This window comes from Phoenix dactylifera, chromosome 2, assembly GCF_051530095.1.
Source record: "Phoenix dactylifera cultivar Ajwa chromosome 2, Ajwa_hap1_PhDact_Kaust_v1.1, whole genome shotgun sequence".
In the NCBI taxonomy this organism is placed as follows: domain Eukaryota; kingdom Viridiplantae; phylum Streptophyta; class Magnoliopsida; order Arecales; family Arecaceae; genus Phoenix; species Phoenix dactylifera.
Genome location: NC_143191.1, coordinates 11,587,414 through 11,601,708, shown reverse-complemented (window position 1 = coordinate 11,601,708; position 14,295 = coordinate 11,587,414). Strand labels below are relative to the sequence as shown.

The 14,295-nt window shown below is 34.5% G+C and overlaps 1 protein-coding gene across 2 annotated transcripts; it reads left to right on the top strand.

Annotated features, from left to right (window-relative positions):
- The first annotated feature begins 3,507 nt into the window (after nt 1-3,507).
- Nucleotides 3,508-13,466, top strand: LOC103717717 (uncharacterized). 2 transcript variants are annotated; one of them, XM_008806205.4, is made up of 6 exons: nt 3,508-3,884; nt 4,839-4,981; nt 7,713-7,853; nt 8,940-9,125; nt 11,438-11,562; nt 13,054-13,466. In XM_008806205.4, exons 1-6 carry the CDS (start codon nt 3,674-3,676, stop codon nt 13,289-13,291), a joined length of 1,044 nt encoding a protein of 347 aa, XP_008804427.1. In that variant the 5' UTR covers nt 3,508-3,673; the 3' UTR covers nt 13,292-13,466. The 2 variants fall into 2 exon arrangements, with proteins under 2 accessions (XP_008804427.1, XP_008804428.1); XM_008806206.4 differs by having other exon boundaries at nt 3,545-3,884; nt 4,842-4,981.
- Nucleotides 13,467-14,295: the final 829 nt, after the last annotated feature.

The window sequence follows — 14,295 nt, the reverse complement described above, 5'->3', positions numbered from 1 at the left end:
TATATGGGACGTTACTAATTGCAGAATGTTGCATATGGGACTTTATTTTTTAGTATGTCATGACGTGAACACGCTAGCGCACCATCAAAGTTCACTAAGTTAACCTATGCATATAAGTTCCTCTTTAGCTTATGTCCATTCATGTGATCATTTTTGTTGTTATCAATGTGAATGTGAGATTTTATTTTGTGAATAATTTCTGACTTGAGCTTGGATAATGAAAGCCATGATGTGGCCTTCACCTTTGTTTTTGGGACATCGCCCTATGATTATTATGGCAGTTTCTTATGTTTCCCCAGGTTTTCCATTAGTGCAGGCTCCTTACAGCTATAAAGTTTGGTGCTTTGTTTCGCAATTTAAGTTGAAATGACTCATTTATAATTCAAAATATTTACAACTATATCATATGCAAAATAGATCTCATCGGGAAATGAAAGGTACAGTTAGGGGTGTAAATGAGCTAAGCTTGATCGAGCTTTGGTCTTATTAAGCTTAGTTTGAAATTAATTTCGTTTTAGACTTCAGGATCAAGTTTAATTTGTTTACCATTGTTTTAAGCTCAATTCAAGCTCAATCTCAAACTGAGCTGAACATGTGCCTAATTGGTGAGCTTGATAATTCTAAGTTGTTCTGAAATTAATTCAAGCTTGACTTAAGATCAATTCATGCTTGATTCGAGCTTTTCTCAGGCTGAGCTCCATCTACTCGGTTCGTTCATTTGACATCTCTATGTAGCCTTGCATTGCTCATTGATTGATCTTGAAACAGTTACATGGCAAAGAATTGCACTTGAGCAATGCCATTGCAGCACAGAAGATACACAAAAAGGTTATATAAGCAAGCAAGTAGCTCTCTTATTGCTTTCTTTGGAACTTGCACTATATAGGTTTTCGTTACTAGCTAACATTTTAAGAGATTTAAAGTAACATCTATTGGCTGTTATAATAGGATCTGTTTTATATGTATGTATGTATGTATTCATATATATATATATATATATATATATATATATATATATATATATATATATATATATATATATATATATATATGTATATGTATATGTATAGATAAATACATTAAGGTCTTGCACAAGCGATGCAAGTCCTAGTGTGGATATTTTTGATGATTGAAATAACGGCTTTAAGTTTTGAAATCGAAGGCTTTCTTTATGGTAGTAAAGAGATATTAATCAAGATTTAGGAACATACCAAAGTTTTGTACAAGGATAAGCAGTAGTATCATTCATTAACCAAATTCATATACAAATTTGTCAATAATTAAGAGTGCCTAGGGAATTCTTGACATTAATGAAATTTTATTGATAAGATGTTCAATCTATAAATTGGTGAACTAAAGTTTATAAAAGAAACAGGCTCCAATGACATTGTTGGTCATGCATTGTCTTTAGGTGGCAATTAGCAAAATAATTTGCAGCAATTAGAAGTCGGCATGCCTAGCTAACTTGTTGCAGATTCCTACCATCTCTCTTTTTTTAATCTTTTTAATCAATCTGGGACAACCAAGCCGGAGAAAAAAGAATTCAGAGATAATTTCAGAACATATAAAAGCATCAATATTTTTCTTCATAAAAACTTTAATATTTCCAAAAAAATCCTTATATAATTTTAATATTTTTTTAGTAGCCAAAACTCTTGTAATACCCTATAATCTGCCAAACCAAAATGCAAAACTAGCTACCCTTGAGTTATTTACCTATTTATTTCGATTAAATTGGTGTAGTTGTAAGAGCAACTTAAAACTGAAAATTTAAACTTTTTCCTTCCACTTTTGATGTCTAATATTGCTATAATCTCTCCTGTGCCATTGGATCTATATTGGGATTGGAACTCCTGTTAGAATTTCACTACTAAAACACTATAAACTAGGTCATAGTTTGCATGCCCAGATAAAATGCTCTATGTTTAGTTAGAGTAATTAGAGCTATGTTAATTTAAAACACCATTGTAATTCTTGTGTTTAGTAAATTCAGCCATAATAATAAGGTCCACTTTCGAATTTAAATTTTGATGCGTGACCCTACCAGAATGCATAAAGATCAGAGTGTTCCATTGTGACATCGTGCTCATCAAATTTTCAATTAATACGTCTAAGTATATAGCTGTCCACACTAATATTATTGCTACCTCTCTTTTATATTCATTTAATGGATGAAAACTAGCCTTTTAAAATATATATCTATTTTCCGATAGCTTTTATAATAAACTATGATTAATGATATAATTTCTTGATCTAGAATATTAATTATCAATTAAAAAACTGGTATGATTGAGGTCTCAATCTTTTCTTTTTTCTTCTCGAGGAGTGGCTAGCTCATTTCTTTATCCCCTACAACAATGCCTCCCAACAAATTCAGAACTTAAAGAAAACTATTAGATTCTAGAGAAAGAACTGAACTCTACATCCATCAAAGGGAGGTGGAGAATTTCCACTCCAAAATCCTCAAGTCATCGAGTTGTAGACTTGGGAACTCCTTTATCTGACTGCTAGTTCGCAACCTAATTATCTTCCTAATAAATTGGCAACATTCACTTACCATAGAATTAATGGAGAAGGCTACTTTGGTTGACAACTGAAGAGCAAGTGTTGGGTAGAGTACCTTTTAGTCATGTCTTTCCTTCAACATCGAAATCATGAAATCTTCCTCCTCCAATACAATCATATGGAGCATGACTCTAAAAGACCAAAGTCACCAATTCATTTCCATTTCAGTTCTGCCACATCTCTACAATCCAAGTGGCAACAAACTTTACCCACCATGGTTGCACACAGAATAACAAGCTCCTGCTAAGATGCAACATGATAAAGCAATCAACTTAAAGTGTAGGGCAAGGGGTTGCTTCCAACAATGAGGATGCAATTTAGAAATAATATAAGCTTGCATAAAGCCTATTGCCCACATTTAGTAGAGTTCATACCATTTTTAAACTAGTGCAATATAGCCATTTATCCATATGTATACATGGACGCATATAGATGGACCGCCACTATTAGTGATTAAGGCTATATAATAGGTAATATTCGTCTTTACGTCGCATTTAGAAGACTGCCATCCCACATAATATTATGGAATATTCCCAACTACTAAATAGAAAAAAAAAAGAGCAGCTATTCACGTATGCTGCTTTTCATCTACAGCCTAAGCATATGGCATGATTATATTCTTCAACGAGAATTATATTTAGTCTCGTATCAATTATATTCTAGTAAATTTTTAAATATTTGTGTAGGTTAAAAAAATTAAATAAACCTATTTGAGAAATTTTTTAAGAAGGATATCCTCAATAGGTACATATCACATGGGGTGGAATACTAAAATCCAAGCAGCTTGCACTTCCTTTTCTTTTTTCCCTATATAACAATTTGGTATTAATTAAAGAACAAGCATTGAAGAGTCAAATCTTGGGGTTGACTCGACCCTAAAAAAATAATAAAAAGATATTTATTGTTTTCCTTAAATTATCCATTTAATAAAACTATAATCTCATTATAATTATTCATAAAAATATAAATTATCAAAATTCGGGACTGAAGAATCAGGCGCAGGGAGCGGAAGAAGGGAGAGGGAGAGAGGGAGATAGAGGGAGATCTTCTTCTTTATCTTCTCTTTCGACCGAGGCTGAATCGGGCAATCGGAGGGAGGAGGGAAGAGATGGGATGCTCCTTCTCGGGGCTCAACGCGCTCTACAACGCGGTGAACGGGGGCGGCGATGTCTGGATCAACGAGAACCGCTTCCGGATTCTGAAGCAGATCGGCGAGGGGGGATTCGCCTACGTTTACCTCGTTAAGGAGGTCGTCGCCGACGCCCGTTCAGGCGGCGGGCTCGCTGCCAAGAAATCCGTGCCCCCTTCCCATGTCTCAGGTCGGGGTTTCCGTCTCCCTGCTATTTCTCGGGGTTATAGTGCTGAATTCTGCTGCTAGGTTGGCGTTGATGTCATGAATCTTGATTGTGTTCTTATGATTTTAACTATTGTTTCTGTTTCAAGTTGTAATTTGAGAAACTGGGTTTCATTTCTCTCTAATTAATGTGATTATATGTTGTAATTTGGTGGTATTTCAGGAAGAACATCATTTTGTTGGTTTCAGTGCCGTTTTCCGATGTTTGGCTGCCGCATCTGATTATGATTTTTTTTATGTTTTTATGTTTTATGTTTTTCTAATTTCCTCTATGTATGATTAGTGTGTAATTTTTGTGAAAATTTTAACAGTAATGATGTATACTGGTCCATGAGCACGCTGATTAGATGGTGTAGTCCAGGGTTTCTTAGGTTTCAGTGCAAATAAATAGTTAATCATATACTTGGCTTCTTAAACCTTGCTCAACTGTCAGTACTATTTATCTCAGAAAAGTTGCAGTTCCCTCTCTCAAATTTTTTTTTTTAACTATAAGTTAATCTTTTTTAATTTCTCCAGCTGGTCATCATTTTCTGACAATATATCTTATTATAACTTCCCTTCATAAAATGAAGATTATCTCTCTGGTAATGGCATTATGAGATTTGCATTTTTAATATTTAGGCTTGTCTATAATTTTAACTGATAATATCATTGGAACTAAAAATCCAGATATCAATTTTTTCTTAGTCTTCGCATCCCATTTTGACATTTTGAATTGTTCTTTAGATTTATATATATTCTTCCTATAATACCATTATGTGTGTTTGTCTATGTGCTTGCATTTGCATATCTGTGTACATATGTTGATTGCCATTTATTATGCTATGTAGTTCAAGATTTATACTTGCGTATGCAGCAAAATATTGCCCACTATAATGTTTATGAATTCTTCTTATAAGTTTCTTGACATTTGCTTCAGAAGATGGGACGTATGCTATGAAGAAGGTCCTTATTCAAAGTGAGGACCAGTTACAGTTGGTGAGGGAGGAAATCCATGTTTCTTCTCTTTTTAATCATCCAAATCTGCTTCCTCTTCTCGATCATGCCATTATTGCAGTTAAGGTAACTCTTCGGAATTGTCCTCTTCTGCATGTCCTCTTTTTTTTTTTGAGGGGGAGGGGGAGGGACATATAGGCAGTTCAGTATAACCCAACAACATTCTCAAGAAGTTTACCCAGACCCTGAAGTTATTCATTTATTTATTATATCATCCCTGGTTCTTTGGCTTATTTAGCTTCCTTTTAAACAATAAAATGAAGATCTTTTTGATTTGCAATCACGACGTTGTTCAACCTTTTCAACATTTTTTCCTTTCATGCAATATTGATTGTAGCACACTTGATATATCACAATTTTTCTTACATCATTCCTTCACTGTTTGGTTGTAATGAACAAAAAATTAAGATAGACTGCTAGTAGGGAGGGAATAAAAGCCTTACCTCTACGCAACAAAACATTTTTTTTAGAAAAAAGAAAAACTCGAGCCAGTGTATCCATGTGAAGCATGGCACATGAAAACAAATTGTCAGTTACCTGAATCTTCAAATTAATTTTTTCTATAATTCTCTTGAAGATCATTCACAAGCTTCTTTTTCTGGTTTTTAAATCTTCTAGCGTCCATTTTTTCCTCTAAAGACTCCAACTGTATTTTCTTCCTTTTGAACCCAAAAAACAGCTAAGACAGTTTCCATATCCTTTTTCTACACCATGATCTCACAAAAATTACTCTTCAACCTTAACAAATTTGAAACAACTAAAATCAATGTGAGATGTTTTATTTTTGTCTTACATATGCTGCATATACTAACTAAGCACTGACTAGAGATTGTCCTTTAGACATCTTACTCAAGCTTTCAGATACAATAACTTTCACTAAGAAGTCAACAACTGACTGGAAGAATCAGCTTTATAGTTGATCTATCATAGCTTGAGAATGTACTGATGTATAGCATTTTTGTCTTAAGTTGATGTGAAGCTCTTAGATAGTTGCTAAATTCTTCCCTAAAGTAACTTGTGAGAAGAGAACGGCTTGCTGTAAAGACTGGAATGCAAGTTGGTTTGCAGGGGAATCTTATGATATGGGGGAGCAACCTTTCGAGATTCTTATAGAATTGAAAATGATTGCCAGCTTTGCCATTGTTGTGAGACTAGGTATATCCTATGCTTACTCTTGCTAAAAGCAGTTCGAATTGCCTTCCTAGTGTTTTTCAGCAGGGATCTCATGATTTTATATTGTTCTAGAAATTCCAGCAGTTCAGTATTACAACTTATCATTAGAAGGTTTCAAGACTTGTTGCTAGTTTGTTTTCTGAATAAAAAATTTAGTATTATTATAAGAACCACAACTGCCAACACACAGCACTGGGAAAGTCTAGCCACAACTTTTATGCTGCTACTTAGTGGAAAATATTCTTCTGGAAGATGTCAATAGTGCTATTTTCTACTTAAAATTAGAATTGATGTTTGATAATCAGCAAAAAATTTTTGCTTTCTCACCTGTTTCACCAACTACACTCCCATATCTCCCAAATTTCTATATTGTGGTCTTAACCCCCAGAACAGTAATATGTTCTTGAAGTAACTGAAGCATATCCATCATATTTTCTGAAGCATATCCATCATATTTTTCTCTTCTGGAGAAGGCATTATATTATGCTTCTCTGAAACCCTAATATCTTTCTTGGATTTTGAATAAGATAACTTCTAAACTTACTTCAAAGAAGGAACTTGTATCGATGCCCCCTTCCTTGAGTAGTCAGAAGTCATGGGGCCTTTGTTTCTTTTCTGTTGTCATATAAGAGACCCTTGTAATTCTTATGTATCGGCGTCTAGCTTACTAGTTTAATTTCCACATTAAATTTTCAATAATACTTTCAGATAGCTGGATTAATGAATGTCATCAATGGGATAGGCTATACTTTAATAAATTTATTATATCAACATTATGGAAAACTGTATATTCATCTTATTGAATAATAATTGGTTCTCATTTGTTTCACATTTGTTTTTTATAATCATTACAGTACAAGTAAAAAATGCTATACTTTATGATGACATCAGCTGCCGCAAAATCCAGTTTTCACTAACTAATAATTGAGAATTTATCCACATAAAGACCTGCACACAAATATCTACGAATATATAACTTGAAAGGCTTCGCGCAGGCTTCACCGGCTCCCGAGCAAGTGAAGTTGCACTTTATTTATTTCTCCTGAGAGATGCAAATCCCCCTCTCCAGGTGGACTCCTCAAGATGCACTTTATTTATTTCTTCCGAGACATGTAAAAACCCCCTCCTTGTGTGGATTCCTCCAAGAGTATTTTATTCTCTTTAAGAAATTCGACTAAGCTATCTAGATTAGACTGGGGTGGCATCATAGCCAACCATAATACCCTTTTTTTGTATTAAGCACGTGTGGTGCTTGGGCCCGATGCTAATCTATATAGTTTCAATACTAATAGGTCATGTTACAGTTAGTGCCATGTTAGATGGTTCTAAAGATCTAGATGACCTTGTTTATGTTATTTTTTTTTCTTTTCCAATCTATGGTATTCTTGCAGTCCATATAGTGATTAATTTTCTTATTCTATATGAAGGAATGCTCCTTTAAATCATCCACATTACATGATTAAGTTCCTACTACATTGCAATTCAAGAGAAATAATTATTGCCAGTGTTTGAATCTGTCTTGTTATCTAAATTCATAGATAGGACAAAATTTACCTCTAGATCTTGTTTGTCTTATACACACTTCATACAGTTATTTAACAATCGTGTGTAATTATACTTCTAGGGTCCACAAGGAGGATGGAACCATGAAGCATACCTCTTATTCCCAGTTCACTTAGATGGGACTTTGCTGGACAATGCTAAAGTCATGCAAGCAAAGAAGGAATTCTTGTCAACAGTCACTGTTCTGCAAATTTTCCAACAGGTGGCTCCCAATATCTGTTTTCTTCATTTGTTCATTTATTTTTGGATGTCATAATTCTGGCATTAGAATTTGAATAAATATTATTAGCAGCATGATGTATTCTTCATATCAATATATTCCATTATTATTTAATAGTGAATCTTTTAAATATCTTTCACAATTGAAATTTCTTGTCATGGTTTTTGAGGGTATGCTATTTCAAGATTTTAGTTGGGCTCATGGTATAATTTGCCCTGCAATCAAGTCTTGGAGCATGGTCGCACCTTTAATTTATATATAAAGAAACCAAAAGCTCAAGTAGGGCAGATTACATCATTGTGATTGACATATATGGTTTCAAATGCTTGAAATTAGGATTGACTAAGTGCTTAATGAGCTTAAAAATTTCAAATTAAATTGAATTAGTAAAATTATTGCAAATCAAAAGATTGACAAAGTGAAAAATCATAAGTTGCTCTGATAAGAAGGTTGATCCAGATAATCTGGATATCATCATGTTGAGATGTAACTAATGCAATTCGTGCCTCGTCTTTGAACAATGAAGTTTGCTTAGAAAATGATAAGAAAGGTCAACATAGATGAATAGTTGTAATACGTAGATGACAATATATTCACATTTAGTTGTTACCAAGGCACCTGAAGATTTAACATATGTTGTCCGTTACACTTTATAGAATTTTATGATGCTTGGTATACTTCATATCACACAATTAAGAGTGCATCATCTTTCCATGTTAATGTTTTACATTTTGATAAAAGACACCATGCCTAAACATTGCTTCAAATTAAGGCATTTTAACTTCGTTGAGTTTATACAGCTGTAAATTTTATGCATACATCTATAGAAAATGCGGTATTATTATCTCAAGCTTTTACTGGTTACAGTGATTTCTTATGATGTGCACTGCAATTTTATTTCTTCTCTATTGAACCTGTGATTTTGTTTTTTGGCTATTGTTTTTTAGATAGTGCATTTCAGTTAAACTGCTTTTTGATCTATCAATAGTAGCATGTTGGTCGTTATGCTTGCTGCATCTACATGCACCCACTGGATGTTTGTGGCAGTTAATGAATGTTTTTGAACAGCTTTGTGCAGGGCTAAAGCACATGCACAGTTTTGATCCTCCATATGCTCATAATGATGTAAAACCTGGTAATGTCCTCATAACACATAGAAAAGGACAACCACCTCTTGCAATTTTAATGGATTTCGGAAGTGCTCGGCCTGCAAGAAAGGAAATTCGTTCTCGTTCAGAGGCATTACAATTGCAGGTATGGAACCCTTACTCTATCTTTTCAAGCAAAAGAATATTTTTTTTATTTGAACAGTATTCAAGTGTTATTCTCCATCAAATTGTTCACACCTTCAAATCTTGCTTGTCACCCTAAGTTTCTATTCCATCACCCAGACTATTAAGAGGACTTATCACTTTTGCTGTATTGATGTGTACTGGTCTAACAGCCTGTTTGGCCTGTTTTTTTCTTACATACAAGGCTACAACTAATGCTATTATTCTGCTTGTGCTAGTACCTAAAACTTATGGTATAAATACCTGGGAAGAGTTTTTCATGATATTTATATGTTGAAAAACAATGATTGGGAGTCCCCAGTCACATGGGTGTGAACCAAATATGCAGCTTCTCCTTTAGGACCACAGAAGTTGCTTGGAGATTGAATGCATATATACGAGTAACAGAGCGCCAAGAAGTTTTTGATCCCTATGTGACAGATGAGTTATGTGAAAGCTAAAGAGAGAGGATCCTGCTTATTTATTAACCCATAGAGAAAATTTGTCCTTTCTTGCTCCTTATGCTAAGAGTTCAAGTTTTGACGAGAGCAACATCTTCAGATTAAAAGGTCTAGCTCTATTTGCTTTTTTCATCAACTTTTCTGTAGCACTCTTTCAACTATTGGGGTGATCGTAATGGACATGAAATCTAAATTTTACAATTTTTTGTCTTTTCTGCTTTGGTGAGATTGCCCGGTACCTGTATGTTGTGCCATTACAGTATGATAGATCCAGTGAACCATTTACTTGAAATAACATTCAGCACCAAGGATAGTTCCACTCCTGTACTTCCTTCCATATCTTTTCTTGGGCATTAGGTTGGACAGTATGATATTTAATGATTGTGTAAAGTGTAAAGACTTTATCCATTAGCTTATTCTGGTCCCTTTTGGTTTGTCCATGAATAATCTCTTGTTGGCAAGCACAACACTACACCTCTATGATTTATATTATATACGTTTTTTTGTCATGCATCTCGTCTATGTTAAATGGATGACAATAATTTGCAAATTTTGTTGCATATATGCTTCTAAATTCGTTGATGGTTTACTTGCATTTCCACAATTGATTTAATACTTGCTTTTATTTCATGTTGTCAAAGCTCTAAGTTGGTCATCCTCTGGCCACTGCAGAAGCACTAGAGATCCTTTTCCTTAGAAATGATAGGCTCATATGTTACCAAAAATTAAAGTTGGATGTGCTTTACTGAGAAATGCATTCTGAGTGGTACACTTCTTGGTTAGCATCATCAAATTGTCACAAATCTGATTTGATTACTGAAAATATGATCTTCCTTTGGAAACATCTCAGGTTTAGAAATTAATTCCGGATCTTTATTCGTGGTTGAGAAGCTTTCCAGAAATCAAAATGGATCATCAGAAGGTTGCCAGAAAATTGAAATAAAAACTGACAATCTGATATGTGACTATGGATCTGTGGAGTAATTTTTAGGTTGGACTGATTTGTGTCTGGCTTTTTGGTGGTTCCAAAACTTGGATAGTTGTACCTCAAGGAAATTTTAACCAGTTATGATGATTGATCACTTTCCAGTTCCATCTAGCTGGTAACGTCAGATTTTAGTATTAGCCTGATAACATTCATGCTTCTTTTTTTTGTCCTTCCCTTTCTTTCTGTGCATTTGTTTTCTTCTCCTCCTTTTTTTCCCTTTTTTTTTTTTTTTGAGTGGAATGGGAGGTGTTGCATTGGTGTTGTTCTTTCTAGTCAAATCACCTTCTTAAGCTGCTGGGTCGAATATTTGCATCTAGCATGTTTGCTTGAATATTTTTTGCACTCCTAGATATTTCACTGATGGTCATGTTGATGATTAAATTAATTAATTTTAGTTTAAGTTTTAATTATTTTCAGTCATGTTTTTCTTTTACAGTTACTCATCTGGTTGGCCAAGTGTCACGGCTTTTTTCCATTATCTTATTTACCACTGTTTGCCTTTGGCATGCATCAGAGATATGCCTCTTGTCATAAAATGCCTGTTGGCACTTTTTGTGGTCACGCAAAAAGGGAACAATGGGGATATGTTTGGTTCACAGTTCACACCATGTGTAGGTGGTTTCATCATGCATGCAAAACCAAGACTTCCTATATTTGAAAGTGATATTACTTGGAAAGCCAATCTATGTAGCTAATCAGTGTTTGATACCTTTGAAATATTTTCTGCTTCTGATTTTACTTTAATACTTTACTAGATAATCTGTTTCCCATTGGAGATGTATAATCAGCATTGACTTGATTAATTAACCTGTTTATTTACTAGTTTTTTGGTTGTATCTTGTATAGGAATGGGCTGCTGAGCATTGTTCTGCACCTTTCCGAGCTCCTGAGTTATGGGATTGTCCGAGCTACACCGACATTGATGAGAGGACGGATATCTGGTCACTAGGATGTACTTTGTATGCAATAATGTAAGGATTTTTATGATTCCTTAACTCTCTAAGCATTTACATTTTCACTGAGTATGTTATATTTCTCAACTCACTTATTCATTTGATTTTCTTATTTATTTACTATTTACAAATTATTTTCTTCTATTCTTTTTTATGTTCTGGGGTCCTGCATGGTTTCTGTACTGTATTATGTTGATGTTCTGCATGCACCAGTAAATAAAGACGACCCAATTACAACTACTTCTTTTCCCTTTCAAGGGTGTTTTGTAGCATGGGTGGGCAGCTGGAGATTTTGCATATGCATCCCAAAAAAATTCTTATTTGCATATATAACCTTCTAAAGTTAGAACATGCCTATCTATCTCTCCAAAATCTGAAATTTGCATTTATACACTATCACATTGCATTCACTGTCATTCTAAACTTAACTTTGACTGAGCTGAAAGTTAACACAACTTGTCTGTCAACCTATATAAATCTTTTCAAATTTTTGAGGGGCACATTGTTTTTCAAAGTGTTTGAATGATCATTAGATGCTCTCCATTTTTTTAATGTTTAACTGGACTTGTGCATTTGAACAAAAACATTAAAAAGAGTTTACAGAATATTAAGATCAACCATTTTACATAAATGATTAGAGGTTCTAAACTATAACAAAAATGACTTGCCTAGTTGAAATCTATTTGCTAATCTTGATAGGGGTAATTGTGTTACAAACAGGAGTAAAACTTTTGGGGGGGGGGGATGATGGTTGACAATAAAATAATATTGAAAAGAAAAGGGAAGAAATAAAAGAGATTAAATAATGTCTAAAGGAAGGATAGGGAACTTTCTTCCATTGATGGTACTATTGAAGTGCTTTGCTTATTATGAGGACAAATACTGTGATTGTGCAAGTGAAGAAAAATACCACTTTAATCAAACCTTATCATACTTGAGTAAAGCATACATAAGAACGTTCTTGGTTATGCAATACCTCGAAAGAAACAAATTGTAATTGTCAAATCATGTTACTGCATAGATATCCTTAACTCGGATTGACGTATATCATATGTTAGTTGTTTGCCGCTTGGATGATTTTGCAAACTTGAGCGTAGGCCAGACTAACGATCAGCTCCATTTTTCATTGGGAGAAAGTCCTATGCTCGAACTTTGCAAGGTGTTTTCTGCAAGTCATTTGACATGGGAGATGCTTCCATCATTTCTATGGAATGATTGACGGTGCTCCAATTGTTTTTTTTTTTAAAAAAAAGAAACTTTTCTAGCAGATCTTTTCATGTCCTAATTTTTCTTCATCAGTAATTCTTATAGATCAGAAAAGGTAAATGCGAGGTCATATTATTTCTTATACTTAGATGGAAATCAGATCGACATTCTTCACATTTGATGTGTAGCTTGCAAAGTTGGCTCACTAAATGCATTGTTACTTGGTTATATCATTAATTAGATTCAACAAAAAGCATGGTATCCTTTTAAACTCGTGGACTTTGTTTCTGCTGGTCTTTGCAGGTATGGTGTTTCTCCTTTTGAGTATGCACTCGGAGAATCTGGAGGCAGCTTGCAGTTGGCCATTATCAATGCACAGATAAAATGGCCCCCTGGTCCTGATCCCCCTTATCCGGACGCTCTCCGACAGTTTGTAGTATGGATGCTCCAGCCTCAACCTGCTGTCAGACCTCACATTGATGATATCATCATTCATGTGGATAAGCTCATTTCAAAATACTTGCCTCAAGCCAAAGCATAATATTTTTATTTTATTGGATTGAATATATGTGAATTATAGTGCAGCTCCCTTTACATGTAAATTTATTTGTGGATCTCTCTTAGAAGTGGTTTCACCATGCTGTTACATGCAAAATTGATTACTTTTGTAGTTCCAGCAGATTATAATTTACATATATCTCAGTTTATCTTACTTACGTACGCAAGTGTTCTGCTTCTGAAATCTAAATTTTGTTCCCTTGTTGAAATCCAAATGCTCCATAGGAAGAGATTGATAAAATTCCCCTTGCAGTTTCAAGCTAAATTTTAGAACCATTACATTTAGGTAAAAAAGTTGGTTTCATAATTCAAAAATCCTAAAACTTGATCAAAAAATCAGCTAATACGCCTTACACATGAAGACGGTAATAAATTATAAATTAAAATAATATAGTTTTCAGGAAATGCATTAAGGTTTAAATAGTAAAGGAAACCGGAAGGCGTGGGTGAACCCAAACCCTCATGGCAAAAATACAAGGATGATTATATAACTCGCCCCATCCTGGACTGGTCCTTGCCTTCCTGAAACCCCAGCAACACTGATATAGAGTCATGCCAAAACAGGACTCCAGCAAGAGATGAAGTTAACAGAGGAGAAGAGGACAATGCATAGAAGGGGGAAAATTTTAGTAACTTAGCTAGATTGATTTGAGCTTGGGGCTGATGGCAAGAATTTCAGAGGCTTAGAGTTTCATTCTATGTGGTGGTTGTTGGGATGGTCGTGGTTATAAAAGAGATTTGGGGCAGCTTCCGCAAGTAGCAGAGGCCCTCTTGTGGTTGGCCTAAGCAGAGGAAGCTCCCAAGACAATGGGAACTAGAAAAGTTTTTGGGATGGGGCATTGACTGGAAAGATCCAGGCGCACATCTCTTTAGTTTCTCAATGATATGATAACCCCATATAATTATATTACCCTTATAACATTAGATAAAGTGTCGGCTTTAAAAGCACTTGGCTAAATTGTGGACATATCTGTCATTTGAGACTCA

Coding starts and splice junctions, on each gene's coding strand:
- LOC103717717 (XM_008806205.4), top strand. CDS start 3,674: ATGGGATGCTCCTTCTCGGGGCTCAACGCGCTCTACAACGCGGTGAAC. Junction 7,854..8,939: donor TTCTGCAAATTTTCCAACAG/GTGGCTCCCAAT, acceptor GTTTTTGAACAG/CTTTGTGCAGGGCTAAAGCA. Junction 9,126..11,437: donor CAGAGGCATTACAATTGCAG/GTATGGAACCCT, acceptor TATCTTGTATAG/GAATGGGCTGCTGAGCATTG.